This window comes from Aethalodelphis obliquidens, unplaced genomic scaffold (genome assembly GCF_003676395.1).
Source record: "Aethalodelphis obliquidens isolate GAN/ISIS:26980383/991018 unplaced genomic scaffold, ASM367639v1 scaffold23, whole genome shotgun sequence".
NCBI classification, from domain to species: domain Eukaryota; kingdom Metazoa; phylum Chordata; class Mammalia; order Artiodactyla; family Delphinidae; genus Aethalodelphis; species Aethalodelphis obliquidens.
In genome coordinates, this window is record NW_020837967.1 from 2,450,178 (window position 1) to 2,465,315 (window position 15,138).

Consider the following 15,138-nt stretch of genomic DNA (forward strand, 5'->3'; position numbering starts at 1 on the left):
ATAGGCAGTCTACCTGAAAAAGAATTCACAGTAATGATAGTAAAGATGATCCAAAATCTTGGAAATAGAATAGACAAAATGCAAGAATCAGTTAACAAGGATCTAGAAGAACTAAAGATGAAACAAACAATGATGAACAGCACAATAAATGAAATGAAAAATACTCTAGATGGGATCAATAGCAGAATAACTGAGGCAGAAGAACGGATAAGTGACCTGGAAGATAAAATAGTGGAAATAACTACTGCAGAGCAGAATAAAGAAAAAAGAATGAAAAGAACTGAGGACAGTCTCAGAGACCTCTGGGACAACATTAAACACACCAACATTCGAATTATAGGGGTTCCAGAAGAAGAAGAGAAAAAGAAAGGGACTGAGAAAATATTTGAAGAGATTACAGTTGAAAACTTCCCTAATATGGGAAAGGAAATAGTTAATCAAGTCCAGGAGCACAGAGAGTCCCATACAGGATAAATCCAAAGAGAAATACACCAAGACACATATTAATCAAACTGTCAAAAATTAAATACAAAGAAAACATATTAAAAGCAGCAAGGGAAAAACAACAAATAACACACAAGGGAATCCCCATAAGGTTAACAGCTGATCTTTCAGCAGAAACTCTGCAAGCCAGAAGGGAGTGGCAGGACATATTGAAAGTGTTGAAGGAGAAAAACCTGCAACCAAGATTACTCTACCCAGCAAGGATCTCATTCAGATTTGATGGAGAAATTAAAACCTTTACAGACAAGCAAAAGATGAGAGAGTTCAGCACCACCAAACCAGCTCTACAACAACTGCTAAAGGAACTTCTCTAGGCAAGAAACACAAGAGAAGGAAAAGACCTACAATAACGAACCCAAAACAATTAAGAAAATGGGAATGGGAACACACATATCGATAATTACCTTAAATGTAAATGGACTAAATGCTCCCACCAAAAGACACAGATTGGCTGAATGGATACAAAAACAAGACGCATATATTTGCTGTCTACAAGAGACCCACTTCAGACCTGGAGACACATACAGACTGAAAGTAAGGGGATGGAAAAAGGTATTTCACGCAAATGGAAACCAAAAGAATGCTGAAGTAGCAATTCTCATATCAGACAAAATAGACTTTAAAACAAAGACTATTAAAAGAGACAAAGAAGGACACTACATAATGATCAAGGGATCGATCCAAGAAGAAGATATAACAATTGTAAATATTTATGCACCCAACATAGGAGCACCTCAATACATAAGGCAAATACTACAGCCATAAAAGGGGAAATCGACAGTAACACATTCATAGTAGGGGACTTTAACACCCCACTTTCACCAATGGACAGATCATCCAAAATGAAAATAAATAAGGAAACACAAGCTTTAAATGATACATGAAACGAGATGGAGTTAATTGATATTTATAGGACATTCCATCCAAAAATAACAGAATACACATTCTTCTCAAGTGCTCATGGAACATTCTCCAGGATAGATCATATCTTGGGTCACAAATCAAGCCTTGGTAAATTTAAGAAAATTGAAATTGTATCAAGTATCTTTTCCGACCACAACGCTATGAGACTCGATATCAATTACAGGAAAAGATCTGTAAAAAATACAAACACATGGAGGCTAAACAATACACTACTTAATAACGAAGTGATCACTGAAGAAATCAAAGAGCAAATCAAAAAATACCTAGAAACAAATGACAATGAAAACACAACCACCCAAAACCTACGGGATGCAGCAAAAGCAGTTCTAAGAGGGAAGTTTATAGCAATACAATCCTACCTTAAGAAACAGGAAACATCTCAAATAAACAACCTAACCTTGCACCTAAAGCAATTAGAGAAGGAAGAACAAAAAAACCCCAAAGTTAGCAGAAGGAAAGAAATCATAAAAATCAGATCAGAAATAAATGAAAAAGAAATGAAGGAAATGATAGCAAAGATCAATAAAACTAAAAGCTGGTTCTTTGAAAGGATAAACAAAATTGATAAACCATTAGCCAGACTCATCAAGAAAAGGAGAAGACTCAAATCAATAGAATTAGAAATGAAAAAGGAGAAGTAACAACTGACACTGCAGAAATACAAAAGATCATGAGAGATTACTACAAGCAACTCTATGCCAATAAAATGGACAACCTGGAAGAAATGGACAAATTCTTAGAAAGGCACAACCTGCCAAGACTGAATCAGGAAGAAATAGAAAATATGAACAGACCAATCACAAGCACTGAAATTGAAACTGTGATTAAAAATCTTCCAACAAGCAAAAGCCCAGCCAACAAGCAAAAGCCAAGGACCAGATGGCTTCACAGGCGAATTCTATCAAACATTTAGAGAAGAGCTATCACCTATCCTTCTCAAACTCTTCCAAAATATAGCAGAGGGAGGAACACTCCCCAACTCATTCTACGAGACCACCATCACCCTGATACCAAAACCAGACAAGGATGTCACAAAGAAAGAAAACTACAGGCCAATATCACTGATGAACATAGATGCAAAAATCCTCAACAAAATACTAGCAAACAGAATCCAACAGCACATTAAAAGGATCATACACCATGATCAAGTGGGGTTTATTCCAGGAATGTAAGGATTCTTCCATATACGCAAATCAATCAACGCGATACACCATATTAACAGATTGCAGGAGAAAAACCATATGATCATCTCAACAGATGCAGAGAAAGCTTTTGACAAAATTCAACACCCATTTATGATAAAAACCCTGCAGAAAGTAGGCATAGAGGGAACTTTCCTCAACATAATAAAGGCCATATATGACAAACCCACAGCCAACATCGTCCTCAATGGTGAAAAACTGAAAGCATTTCCACTAAGATCAGGAACAAGACAAGGTTGCCCACTCTCACCACTCTTATTCAACATAGTTTTGGAAATTTTAGCCACAGCAATCAGAGAAGAAAAGGAAATAAAAGGAATCCAAATCGGAAAAGAAGAAGTAAAGCTGTCACTGTTTGCAGATGACATGATACTATACATAGAGAATCCTAAAGATGCTACCAGAAAACTACTAGAGCTAATCAATGAATTTGGTAAAGTGGCAGGATACAAAATTAATGCACAGAAATCTCTGGCATTCCTCTACACTAAGGATGAAAAATCTGAAAGTGAAATCAAGAAAACACTCCCATTTACCATTGCAACAAAAAGAATAAAATATCTAGGAATAAACCTACCTAAGGAGACAAAAGACCTGTATGCAGAAAATTATAAGACACTGATGAAAGAAATTAAAGATGATACAAATAGATGGAGAGATATACCATGTTCTTGGATTGGAAGAATCAACATTGTGAAAATGACTCTACTACCCAAAGCAATCTACAGATTCAATGCAATCCCTATCAAACTACCACTGGCATTTTCCACAGAACTAGAACAAAAAATTTCACAATTTGTATGGAAACACAAAAGACCCCGAATAGCCAAAGCAATCTTGAGAACAAAAAACGGAGCTGGAGGAATCAGGCTCCCTGACTTCACACTATACTACAAAGCTACAGTAATCAAGACAGTATGGTACTGGCACAAAAACAGAAATATAGATCAATGGAACAGGATAGAAAGCCCAGAGATAAACCCACGCACATATGGTCACCTTATCTTTGACAAAGGAGGCAGGAATGTACAGTGGAGAAAGGACAGCCTCTTCAATAAGTGGTGCTGGGAAAACTGGACAGCTACATGTAAAAGTATGAGATTAGATCACTCCCTAACACCATACACAAAAATAAGCTCAAAATGGATTAAAGACCTAAATGTAAGGCCAGAAACTATCAAACTCTTAGAGGAAAACATAGGCAGGACACTCTATGACATAAATCACAGCAAGGTCCTTTTTGACCCACCTCCTAGAGAAATGGAAATAAAAACGAAAGTAAACAAATGGGACCTAATGAAACTTAAAAGCTTTTGTGCAGCAAAGGAAACCATAAAGAAGACCAAAAGACAACCCTCAGAATGGGAGAAAATATTTGCAAATGAAGCAACTGACAAAGGATTAATCTCCAAAATTTATAAGCAGCTCATGCAGCTTAATAACAAAAAAACAAACAACCCAATCCAAAAATGGGCAGAACACCTAAATAGACATTTCTCCAAAGAAGATATACAGAGTGCCAACAAACACATGAAAGAATGCTCAACATCACTAATCATTAGAGAAATGCAAATCAAAACTACAATGAGATATCATCTCACACCAGTCAGAATGGCCATCATCAAAAAATCTAGAAACAATAAATGCTGGAGAGGGTGTGGAGAAAAGGGAACCCTCTTACACTGTTGGTGGGAATGTAAATTGATACAGCCACTGTGGAGAACAGTATGGAGGTTCCTTAAAAAACTACAAATAGAACTACCATATGACCCAGCAATCCCACTACTGGGCATATACCCTGAGAAAACCATAATTCAAAAAGAGTCATGTACCACAATGTTCACTGCAGCTCTGTTTACAATAGCCAGGACATGGAAGCAACCTAAGTGTCCACTGACAGATGAATGGATAAAGAAGTGGCACATATATACAATGGAATATTACTCAGCCATAAAAAGAAACGAAATTGAGCTATTTGTAATGAGGTGGATAGACCTAGAGTCTGTCATACAGAGTGAAGTAAGTCAGAAAGAGAGAGACAAATATCGTATGCTAACACATATATATGGAATTTAAGAAAAAAAATGTCATGAAAAACCTAGGGGTGAAACAGGAATAAAGACACAGAGTTACTAGAGAATGGACTTGAGGCTATGGGGAGGGGGAAGGGTAAACGGTGACAAAGCAAGAGAGTCATGGACATACATACACTACCAAACGTTAAGGTAGATAGCTAGTGGGAAGCAGCCGCATAGCACAGGGAGATCAGCTCGGTGCTTTGTGACCGCCTGGAGGGGTGGGATAGGGAGGGTGGGAGGGAGGGAGACGCAAGCGGGAAAAGATATGGGAACATATGTATATATATAACTGATTCATTTTGTTGTGAAGCTGAAACTAACATACCACTGTAAAGCAATTATACTCCAATAAAGATGTTAAAATGAAAAAAAAAAAAGAAGAAAACAGGGCATCTAATTATTGATGGTATCTTAAAATCAAGAAAGCAGAATACTACTCTTCCAAGCTAGAACTTGTATTTTTCTATTTACTACTTAGAATTAGGTAGCAAAAGGAAATAGTTTTCTAATTTAATCCCCATATAGTTTGAGTCTTGCCTCTGTTGGGGAAACATAGAACTTAGCAGGTCAACAAGAAACATTTGTTAACAGTGAGTTTCTAAAGTAATTTATGACATGTATTTTCAAGGTTTTATGATTGTTTCTAATAGATTTTAGTTTGTTAGTGAGTACAGTTAAAAGATTCCTCCCATGGACACACTGATGTACACCTACACAGAAAGCAATTTCTCCTGAAGAACAAAGAGCTGATTGAACAGCTTCTGCACAAGAAATGACGGAGGGACCAAGACCCAGCATCAACAGGAAACACCCCTGACACAGCGATCTGCAGTAGAGAGGGATACCACTGAGAGGCCTGTGCACAGACTTGCCCACCTTGGTGCACAGTGAGAAAAAAAACCCCAGCAATTTAAAGGACACTTTAGACCATATTTGAAGGAAATCCATTTACTAACCTTAGAGCATCTGCCAAACACATGGGGAACTGCTGGAACTCTCTCCAGGGCTGGAGGTGCTGTGCATGGATGGAAAAACAGTCCAGACACTGTAGCCAGCCTGCCAAGGCCACCGTAGCATGCCCAGGCCTGCACTAGCTACAGCCATGCTACCGGGGTGGCTTTGGTGTGGTATATATCCTAGGCCACTCTGGCTCATGTTGCTCCAGCCATCCTGGACACCCAGGCAGGACACCCTGCCCAGAGACAGCCCCCGCCCCCTGGCCCATACCTGCTCCAGTTCCAGCCCCCCTCACCCCTAGGCTGAGCCTGACCCAACCAGACTGCCAAAGCTGCCCAGCCCACACAGGGGATGCTCCTTACACAAGGCCACCTTTAAAACCAGGAGACGTAGCTGTCTTACCTAATTCATAGTAACAAACCAGAAAGTCAAACGAAATGAGGAGACAGAGGAGTATGTTCCAAGTGAAAGAACAAGATAAAACCCTGGGGAAAACACCCTAATGAAATAGAGATAAGTAAATTACCTGGATTTAAGAGTTCAAAGTAAATGGTCATAAAGATATTCACTGAACTCGAAAGAAGAATAAAGGAACACAATGAGAACTTCAACAATGAGTCAGAAAATATAAGAAAGAACCAATCAGAACCGAAGACTACAATAACAATTGAAAAACACACTACAGGGAATCAATAGCAGATTAGACGATACAGAAGAATGGATCAGCAATCTGGAAGACAGAAGAGTGGAAATCACCCAAACAGAACAGCAAAAAGAAAAAAAATTTAAAAATGATAGTTTGAGGTACCTCTGGCACAACATCAAGCCTACTCACGTTCACATTATAGGGGTCCCAGGAGGAGAAAAGAAAATGGCTGAAAGCCTCCCTAACTTGGTGAAGGAAACAGATATCCAGGCCCAGGAAGCAGAGAGTCCCAAACAACATGAACCCAAACAGATATACCCCAAAACACATTGCAATGAAAATGGCAAAAATTAAAGATAAGAAAAAGCAGCAAGAGGAAAGCAACTAGTCACCTACAAGTGAACCCTTATAAGACTGACAGCTGACTTTTCATCAAAAACTTTGCAGGCCAGAGGCAGTGGCATGATAAACTGCTGAAAGGAAAAAATTTAAAAGGAAGAAAACTTATAACCAAGAGTACTCTACCTGGGAAAGTTATCATTCAGAATTGAAGACAAGATCAAGAGTTTCCCAGACAAGTGAAAACTAACGTAGTTCATCACTGCTAAACTGGCCTTAAAGAAGACCCTTTAACATTTTTTTGTAAGTGAAACGAAAAGGCCATAAACAGAAATATGAAAGTATATGAAAGAAAAAAATCTCACTGGTAAAGGAAAATATATAGGAAAGGCTGTGGAACAGCCACTTAAACTAGCATGAAGGCTAAAAGTAGTAAAATCAAAAGTAGTAAAATCAACTATAACTACAAAAGCAGTGAAGGGATACACAAAAAGACATAAAAACCAAAATGTTGGCAAGGAGAGTACAAATGTAGTGCTTTTAGAATGCATTCTAACTTAAGTGACTTTGAGCTTAAAATAAACTCATATACATATACGAGAGAGAGAGAGATGAACTTCATGGTAGCTGCAAATCAAAAACCTATGATGGGGCTTCCCTGCTTCCCTGGTGGCGCAGTGGTTGAGAGTCCGCCTGCCAATGCAGGGGACGTGGGTTCGCGCCCCGGTCCGGGAAGATCCCACGTGCCGCGGAGCGGCTGGGCCCGTGAGCCCTGGCCGCTGAGCCTGCGCGTCTGGAGCCTGTGCTCCACAACGGGAGAGACCACAACAGTGAGAGGCCCGCATACCGCAAAAAAAACAAACAAAAAACAAAAAAACAAACCTATCATGTACAAAAAATAAAGAGAAAGGAACACAAACATTACGTTAGAGAAAATGATTAAACCACAAGGAAAGAGGCAAAGAGAATAAGAAAGGAACAGAGAAGGGCTATGAAAACAACCAGAAAACAATTAACAAAATGGCACTAAGTACATATCTATCAATAACCACTTTAAATGTAAATGGACTAAATGCTCCAATCAAAACACAGTGGCTGAATGGATTAAAAACAAAAAACAAGACCCAACTATATGCTGCCTCCAAGAGACTCACTTCAGACCTAAAGACACACACAGAGTGAAAGTAAGGGGACAGAAAAAGATACTCCATGCAAATGGAAATGAAAAGAAAGCTGGGGTAGCAATATTCATAGCCAACAAAATAGGCTTTAAAACAATACTGTAACAAATGACCAAGAAGGACATTACATAATAATAAAGGGGTCAATCTAAGAACAGGATTTAACATTTGTAAATATTTATGCACCCAACATAGAAGCACCTAACTATTAACAGACATAATGGGAGAAACTGAAAGTAATACAATAATAATAGGGGACTTTAATGCCACTTTCAACAATGGATAGATCATCCAACCAGAAAAATCAATAAAGAAACACTGGCCTTAAATGACCTACAGAACATTCCATCCAAAAACAGAATACAGATTCTTTTTCAAGTGCACATGGAACATTCTCCAGGTAGGTTATGTTAGGCCACCAAACAAGTCTCAATAAATTTAACAAGACTGACATCATACCAAGCATCTTTTCTGACCACAATGGTATGAAACTAGAAATCAAAAGAAGAAAATTGCAAAAAACACAAACAAATGGAGGCCAAACAACATACTACTAAATAACCAATAGGTCACTGAAGAAATCAAAGAGGAAATAAAAAATACCTTGAGACAAATGGAAATGCAACTTTCCAAAGTCTACAGGACACAGCAAAAGCGTTCTAAGAGGAAAATTCATAGAAATACAGGCCTACCTCAAGAAATAAAAATCTCAAACAACCGAACTTGACACCTAAATGAACTATAAAAAGAAATAAAGCCTGAAGTTAATAGGAGGGAAATAATTAAGATCAGAGTGGAAATAAATGAAATGGAGACAAAAAATAACAGTAGAAATGATCACTTAAACTTAAGAGCTGGTTCTTTGAAAAGATAATGAAAACTGGTAAACCTTTAGCCACGTTCATCAAGAAAGATGGCCCAGATAAAATCAGAAATGAAAGAGAAACTATAACTGACACCACAGAAATACAAAGAATCATAAGAGGCAACTATAAACAATTATATGCCAGCAAATTGCACAACCTAAAAGAAATGGATAAATTCCTAGTAACATTCAATCTTTCAAGACTGAATCAGGAAGAAACAGAAAATCTAACAGACTGATAATCAGTAATGAAATTGAATAAGTGGAAAAAAAAAAAAACTCCCAACAAACAGAAGTCCAGAACAAGATTGCTTCACAGGGGAATTCTACCAAATATATAAAAAGAGTTAATACCTATCCTTCTCAAAATATTCCAAAAAAATTAAAGAGGAAGGAATACTTTTGAACTCATTCTATGAGATCAGCATTACCATGATGCTAAAACTAGACAAAGACACCACACAAAAATTACAGGCCAATATCCCAGATGAATACAGATGTAAAAATCCTCAACAAAATATAAACAAACCAAATTGAACAATATATTAGAAGAGTCATACACCATGATCAAGTGGGATTTATCCCAGAGATGCAAGGATGGTTCAATATCTACAGATCAGTCAACATGATACACCATATTAACAAAACGAAGGACAAAAACCATATCATCTCAATAGATAACAGAAAAAGCATTTAAAAAAATTTAACATCCATTCATGATAAAAACTCTTATCAAAGTGGGTATAGAAGGAATACACTTCAACATATTTAGTGAAGGCCATATATGACAAACCCACAGCTAACAACTTATTCCATAGTGAAGAGCTGAAAGCTTTTCTTCTAATATCAGGAAAAAGACAAGGATTCCAACTCTCACCACTTATATTCAAGATAGTATTGGAAGTCCTAGCCATAGCAATCAGACAAGAAAACGAAAGATATCCAAATTGGAAAAAAGAAAGTAAAACTGTCACTATTTGCAGATGACATGATACTATACATAGAAAACCATAAAGAAACTATGAAAAAACTAATATTAGACCTTATAAATAAAGTTGCAGGATACAAAATTTATATGCAGAACGTGTTGCATTTCTGTATACTGCGTAAAGAGAAGGTACGAAAACAATCCCATTTACAGTTGCATCAGAAAAGAATAAAATATCTAGGAATTAATTTAACTAAAGACGTGAAAGACCTGTAGTCTGAAAACTAAAAGATACTGATGTAGAAGATTCAAGATGATACAAAGAAATGGGGAAAGATATCCTGTGTTCATGGATTAGAATACTTAATATTGTTAAAATGTCCATACTATGGAAAACAATCTACAGATTTAATGCAATACCTATCACAATACCCATGGCATTTTTCACAGAACTAGAACAAATAATCCTAAAATTTGTATGGAACCACAAAAGACCCCAAAGAGCCAAAGCAATCTTTGCTTTGTTAAGCAAGTCACATATGCTTGGAATCCTCGTTATTATATAAGTTAAACCAAATTCTAAAAAATAAGCAAGCAGACAAAATAATCCAGAAGTAAGGCCCTTTCCCAACTGACTACATTAAAAAATTACCCAGAGGAAATCATGATTCATATCGACTGCTGCTGTTTACACTCACTTGTGTGTAACTCACTTGTGGTTATTTTGTTTGACATACAAGGTTTGAAGAACAAATCAGTACTATTAAGTATAAAATAAGTTACAAGGATATATTGTACAACACAGGGAATCTAGCCAATGTTTTATAATAAGTATAAATGGAGTATAACCTTTAAAAATTATGAATCACTATATTGTACACCTATAACATAATATTGTACAGCAACTATACTTCAATAAAAAATGAATAAAATTAAAAAATCAGGACATCTCAAATCAGGGTCCTTCAGAAAGTATAATGTAAGCTTTGCCTCTCCCTGCCCCCCCCACATCTCTTATTTCTAAAAGGACTCAATTCCTTGAAATCTAAGTAGTGAGACAGTCATTTTTACATTTGATATGTACATTCTCTGACACTTTTTCTCATGCATTTACTTTTCTGGTTTTGGTAAAGCATTACATAGGCTTGAAATCTTAAGAGCATTTCCTGTAATGGGGAAAGAAGCAAACTCTGCCTGAGGCTCTAACTGACAATCAGAGAAGGAAACATACCTATTTTCTGCAAAGTGGGATTCACAACAGCCTTCCCTACACAGTAGGAAAACAATGATACAAACAAATATATAAAAACAGCAGGGAAAGGTGCCAAGTGAAACTTGATTACATAATGCCCCTAGAAGCCTGGTCTGAGGTGTATTTAGTATTTTGATAAAAGTCCCACAATATTTCAAGAGGAAAAAATGAGATTGTAAGTAACCACAGCAAATCTAGAACACAGCCCAGGAGAGTGGGACAGTTGCTTACTTTATCTTCCAGTAAAATATCTGCACCATCCCAGACCAGCAGATATTTACGATCTCCAGGAGGAAATTTCTAGCAGGAAATCTTTCTAACCCTCCTTATCAGAAATTCCAAACTCCCTCCTGCTGGAAAACATAAGCCTACTTTTAAAGAGCTTATCATAATCCCTTTATTCCTTCATGCCTTCTTATAGCCCCTACACCTCTGCTGTCCAAGACCCTTTCTGCCTATTCTAATTTCTATTCAAATTCTACTTTCTAGTTTTCTCAGCTCTGGTGCTTAGAGTCTGCATTCTGCAATTAATATTACTCACCACTGTTAGAAGTGTCATTCTTGCCTCTTTAATTTTTTATAGTATGAAATTCTCCAGGTCAGGAACTGTATTCGTTCTATATCCTTCACAATGCTTTGAATACAGTATATGATCATTGAGTGCTTTTTCATGCTCTGGTTTCTCTTTATTTTAGCCAAGTATATTTATTCATTTATTCCCTAATTAAACACTTGCTGAGAAGCTACTGGGAGCTGGAGAAGTGGTGATGAAACCCCTAGGGACTGCCCACATTTTCTGGCTGACTCCCAGTTTCCCCACTAATGCCTCCTGTGGCTGGAGGCATCTTGAGGTCCTCAGTTACTTGTCCTAAGGTAGGACATTCTCATCAAGGCTTGAAAGAGAACAAGAGAAAAACTCCTCATGTTCTTTGGACCTTAACCATATGGCTCCACATGGGTCTGCTTATTATTCTAGGCTCTCATACATAGGGATATAGGGTCAAGTAGGGTAGAAAAATAAAAAGAGAAAATCATTATGTCTGTGCAGGAAGACTGAACTACAAGGATGTTCATTTCAGTGTTATTCGAATCAGAACAAAATTCAGAAGTAGCCTAATTAGATAAATTGTAGAAGAATACCCACAGATGTGAGGAAATGTAGAGAGTGTTGAAAATGCAAGTTACAGAACAGGAGGTATTTCCAGTAGGTCATTATTTTTACCTTTAAAAATCTAATGGGGGAAAAATCTAGAAGGATAAACTTAGAAGTATTAACGGTGAGTATACCCAAGTGATGGGATTACATATGATTTGCTTCTCTGAGCATATAAGCACTTTCCAAATTTTCTAAAATGATCTCTGAGCATATAAACACTTTCCAAATTTTATAAAATCAATTTTCTAAAAATGATTTCTTCTCTGAGCATATAAGCACTTTCCAAATTTTCTAAAATCAATTTTCTAAAATGATTTCTTCTCTGAGCATATACGCACTTTCCAAATTTTCTAAAATGAGTCAAACGAAAATTTTTTTTTAATTTTAAGGAAAAAGGAGATCAGGAGGAGAATTCTCCCAGAAGAGACACTTCTGACAAAATTCACCCTTTTACCACAATGCTCAGGGCCTCACTGATGAAGCCCGCTCTAAAGGATGAGCTTCTACTGGCCTTATAAAGGAAAATAACCGTGCACACAGGTTTTGATCTATTTTTCCAACTTTCATCTCTTCAAATACACATATGGTAGATGAATAAACAGATGTCACTTTTTCCCTCTCACAAAGCACTGCCTTGTTAAGCAAGTCACATACTGCTTATATAAGTTAAACCAAGTTCTAAAAAACAAACAAATCCAGAAGTAAGGCCCTTTCTCGATCAACTACATTAAAAAATTCTAAGTAATATTTCAATGGTGTTTAGCGCAGAAGAAACTTATTTGGATGGATGGAAGAAATATACGGAGAGAGTATGCCATGTCTCCAGATGAGGGCTGCCAGGAGCACCCAGATTTACTGGGGTGAGAGGTAGAGATGAAGGATAGCCTTACCTTGGTCTGGAACGTACAGAACATGTGCGTTAAGAACGGATGCTCCCAGGCCAAGGAGAGAACTCTCTTCTCTACCATTGTACACTCCACGTCATCGTCCATCAAAACCACATCTTTCTTTAAGGCTTTTATTGCGAAAAATTGATTGGTTTTCTTGAACTCTGCTAGGAAGACCTAGAGGGAAGGGGAAGACACTTTATTTTAGAACTTGGATTCACGCTCATTAAAGAAGAGTCACGAAGTCCTGAGAGAGATGTATTGGGTGAGAAAAGACGACTTCTCCAATCCTCCTCCACCCTCTTTATGGAGACAAATAGAGCTTCATAGGTGTGGGATGATACAGAACGGTTTCATCCTCTCTCTACCTTTCAAAGGGTTTCACAAAACTATGGTGCAATGGGATGGGTTATTCTCAGCCACTGAGAAATTCTATTTTAAAACGTGTGCCCTGTCTACCCAGGGACCTGAGTAAGTTTATAAAACCATTCTGAGGCAAATATGTATTGAAGGAAGCAGCAGCAAGTAGTGGAAGGAGGACTTGATTGTTCTTGAAGTATCACTGAAAATGAGCATAAAACCTTACTCTAAGTTTTAGCCACTTTTTCAAGGCAAAAAAAGAATATGTGAGGAATTGAGCTTTCCTGATGTGCTTCTAGAATGCACAGCATTTCCTCTGATGGCACAGACACTAATATTATCTTCAAGACCTACTATGTGTCAGACATTCTGCTATGTGCTTCTCATGTGCTATCTACTTTTAGTATCTGTTTAATTCTTAGCTCAGAACACTCTGCAACACAGATAGATAGTAATAATTTAAAAAAACTAGGCTCAAAGGGTAACTTTCTCAAATTCATGGAGCTACTCAGTGGGAAATCTGACTCCAAAGTTTACTTTTTCCACTTGATTTCATGAATCTTATAAGAAAGGACACCAGATGGCATGTAATGGAGAGTTTCACCAACTTTCACTTTTGCAAATGATGCAGCCACAGACGATTGACAGGAGTGAGGACATGGCATTTGGAGACAGAAAACCCCAGCTCAGGCCTCATTTCACAGATACTTACTAGCTGTGGGAATGTGGGCAAATTAACCTCCCTGGGCTGCTTCAGTTCCCGAATGTGTAAAAGCGGTAACTATCAACACACTGCTGACTTACGGGACTGTTGTGAAAATCAAATACCAGGTGGTAAAGTGATTTGTGAACTGTAAAATGCTTTCTAAATGACAGTTACTGGAATCTAAGAAACAAAACAAATGGATGTATATAACAAAACAGAAAGTGACTCACAGATATAGAGAACAAACTAGTGGTTACCAGTGGGAAGAGGGGAAGGGGGAGGGGCAATATAGGGGTATAGGATTAAGAGATACAAACTACTATGCATAAAATAAGCAACAGGGATATATTGTATAGCACAGGGAAATACAGCCACTATTTTGTAATAACTTTAAATGGAGTATAATCTATAAAACTACTGAATCATTATGTTATACATCTGACACTAATATTGTAAATCAACTATACTTAAAAAAAAAAAACCACTTGCCATTTGCTTCTTTTAGTGACTTTTAGGGATTGTTGACGTTAATGATGTTACACCAATAGTGAAAATGCACGTGTCTGTGTTTAAAATAATACAGTGCAGACACATAACTGTGGGGTAGCTGGCTTGATAGAGGGGGTAGAGCTTAGATGAGAATTCAGGCAAATGAATGATGTACATACATATCCCCAGAAAACATGCAGTTTGTTCTCCTGGGCCTAAAATCGATGGAGAACCAGAATACAGAGGCTACCATTTTGATGAGGAACCATACTTCCCATATAGAGTGAAAAGAAAGAAGAGAAACAAGTTTGAGTATTCTTAGTGTTGGAAGAAAAGGAGATATGGCTGCCCCTTTTTGCTCTGGTGCTCCATCCCCCTCTCCTTGGGTCCCAAGGTGCAGCCCCCTCAGCGTGCAGGGATCCGGGGTCCTGATGGTGAGGGGCTTACTGCTTTGGACACAGAGCAGAGGATACCTGAAGCTCTCAGCTGTCCCTTGGGTTATTTACTAAGGCATCTAGGTTTAACTTAATGTCTTCTTAACTTTGTTGAAAAGTAAAATCCACACAGGAACAAAGAAAAGCTTTCCTTTAACAATTAAAAGTCCCCTTTTGGTAATTGCTTCTTTCAATAAAACATCCCCAAATCAGCCATAAACTAAGAAGCT

General features: G+C 37.5%; 1 protein-coding gene across 3 annotated transcripts in view; it reads right to left on the minus strand.

Moving 5' to 3' along the window:
- The window catches only part of PRKCQ (protein kinase C theta), a 109,783-nt gene that overhangs the window by 64,293 nt on the left and 30,352 nt on the right, over positions 1-15,138 (minus strand). For all 3 annotated transcript variants that reach the window (XM_027121573.1, XM_027121574.1, XM_027121575.1), the window contains one exon: positions 12,923-13,096. In XM_027121573.1, coding sequence (XP_026977374.1) covers positions 12,923-13,096 — 174 coding nt within the window. The remainder of the gene's footprint in view (positions 1-12,922; positions 13,097-15,138) is intronic.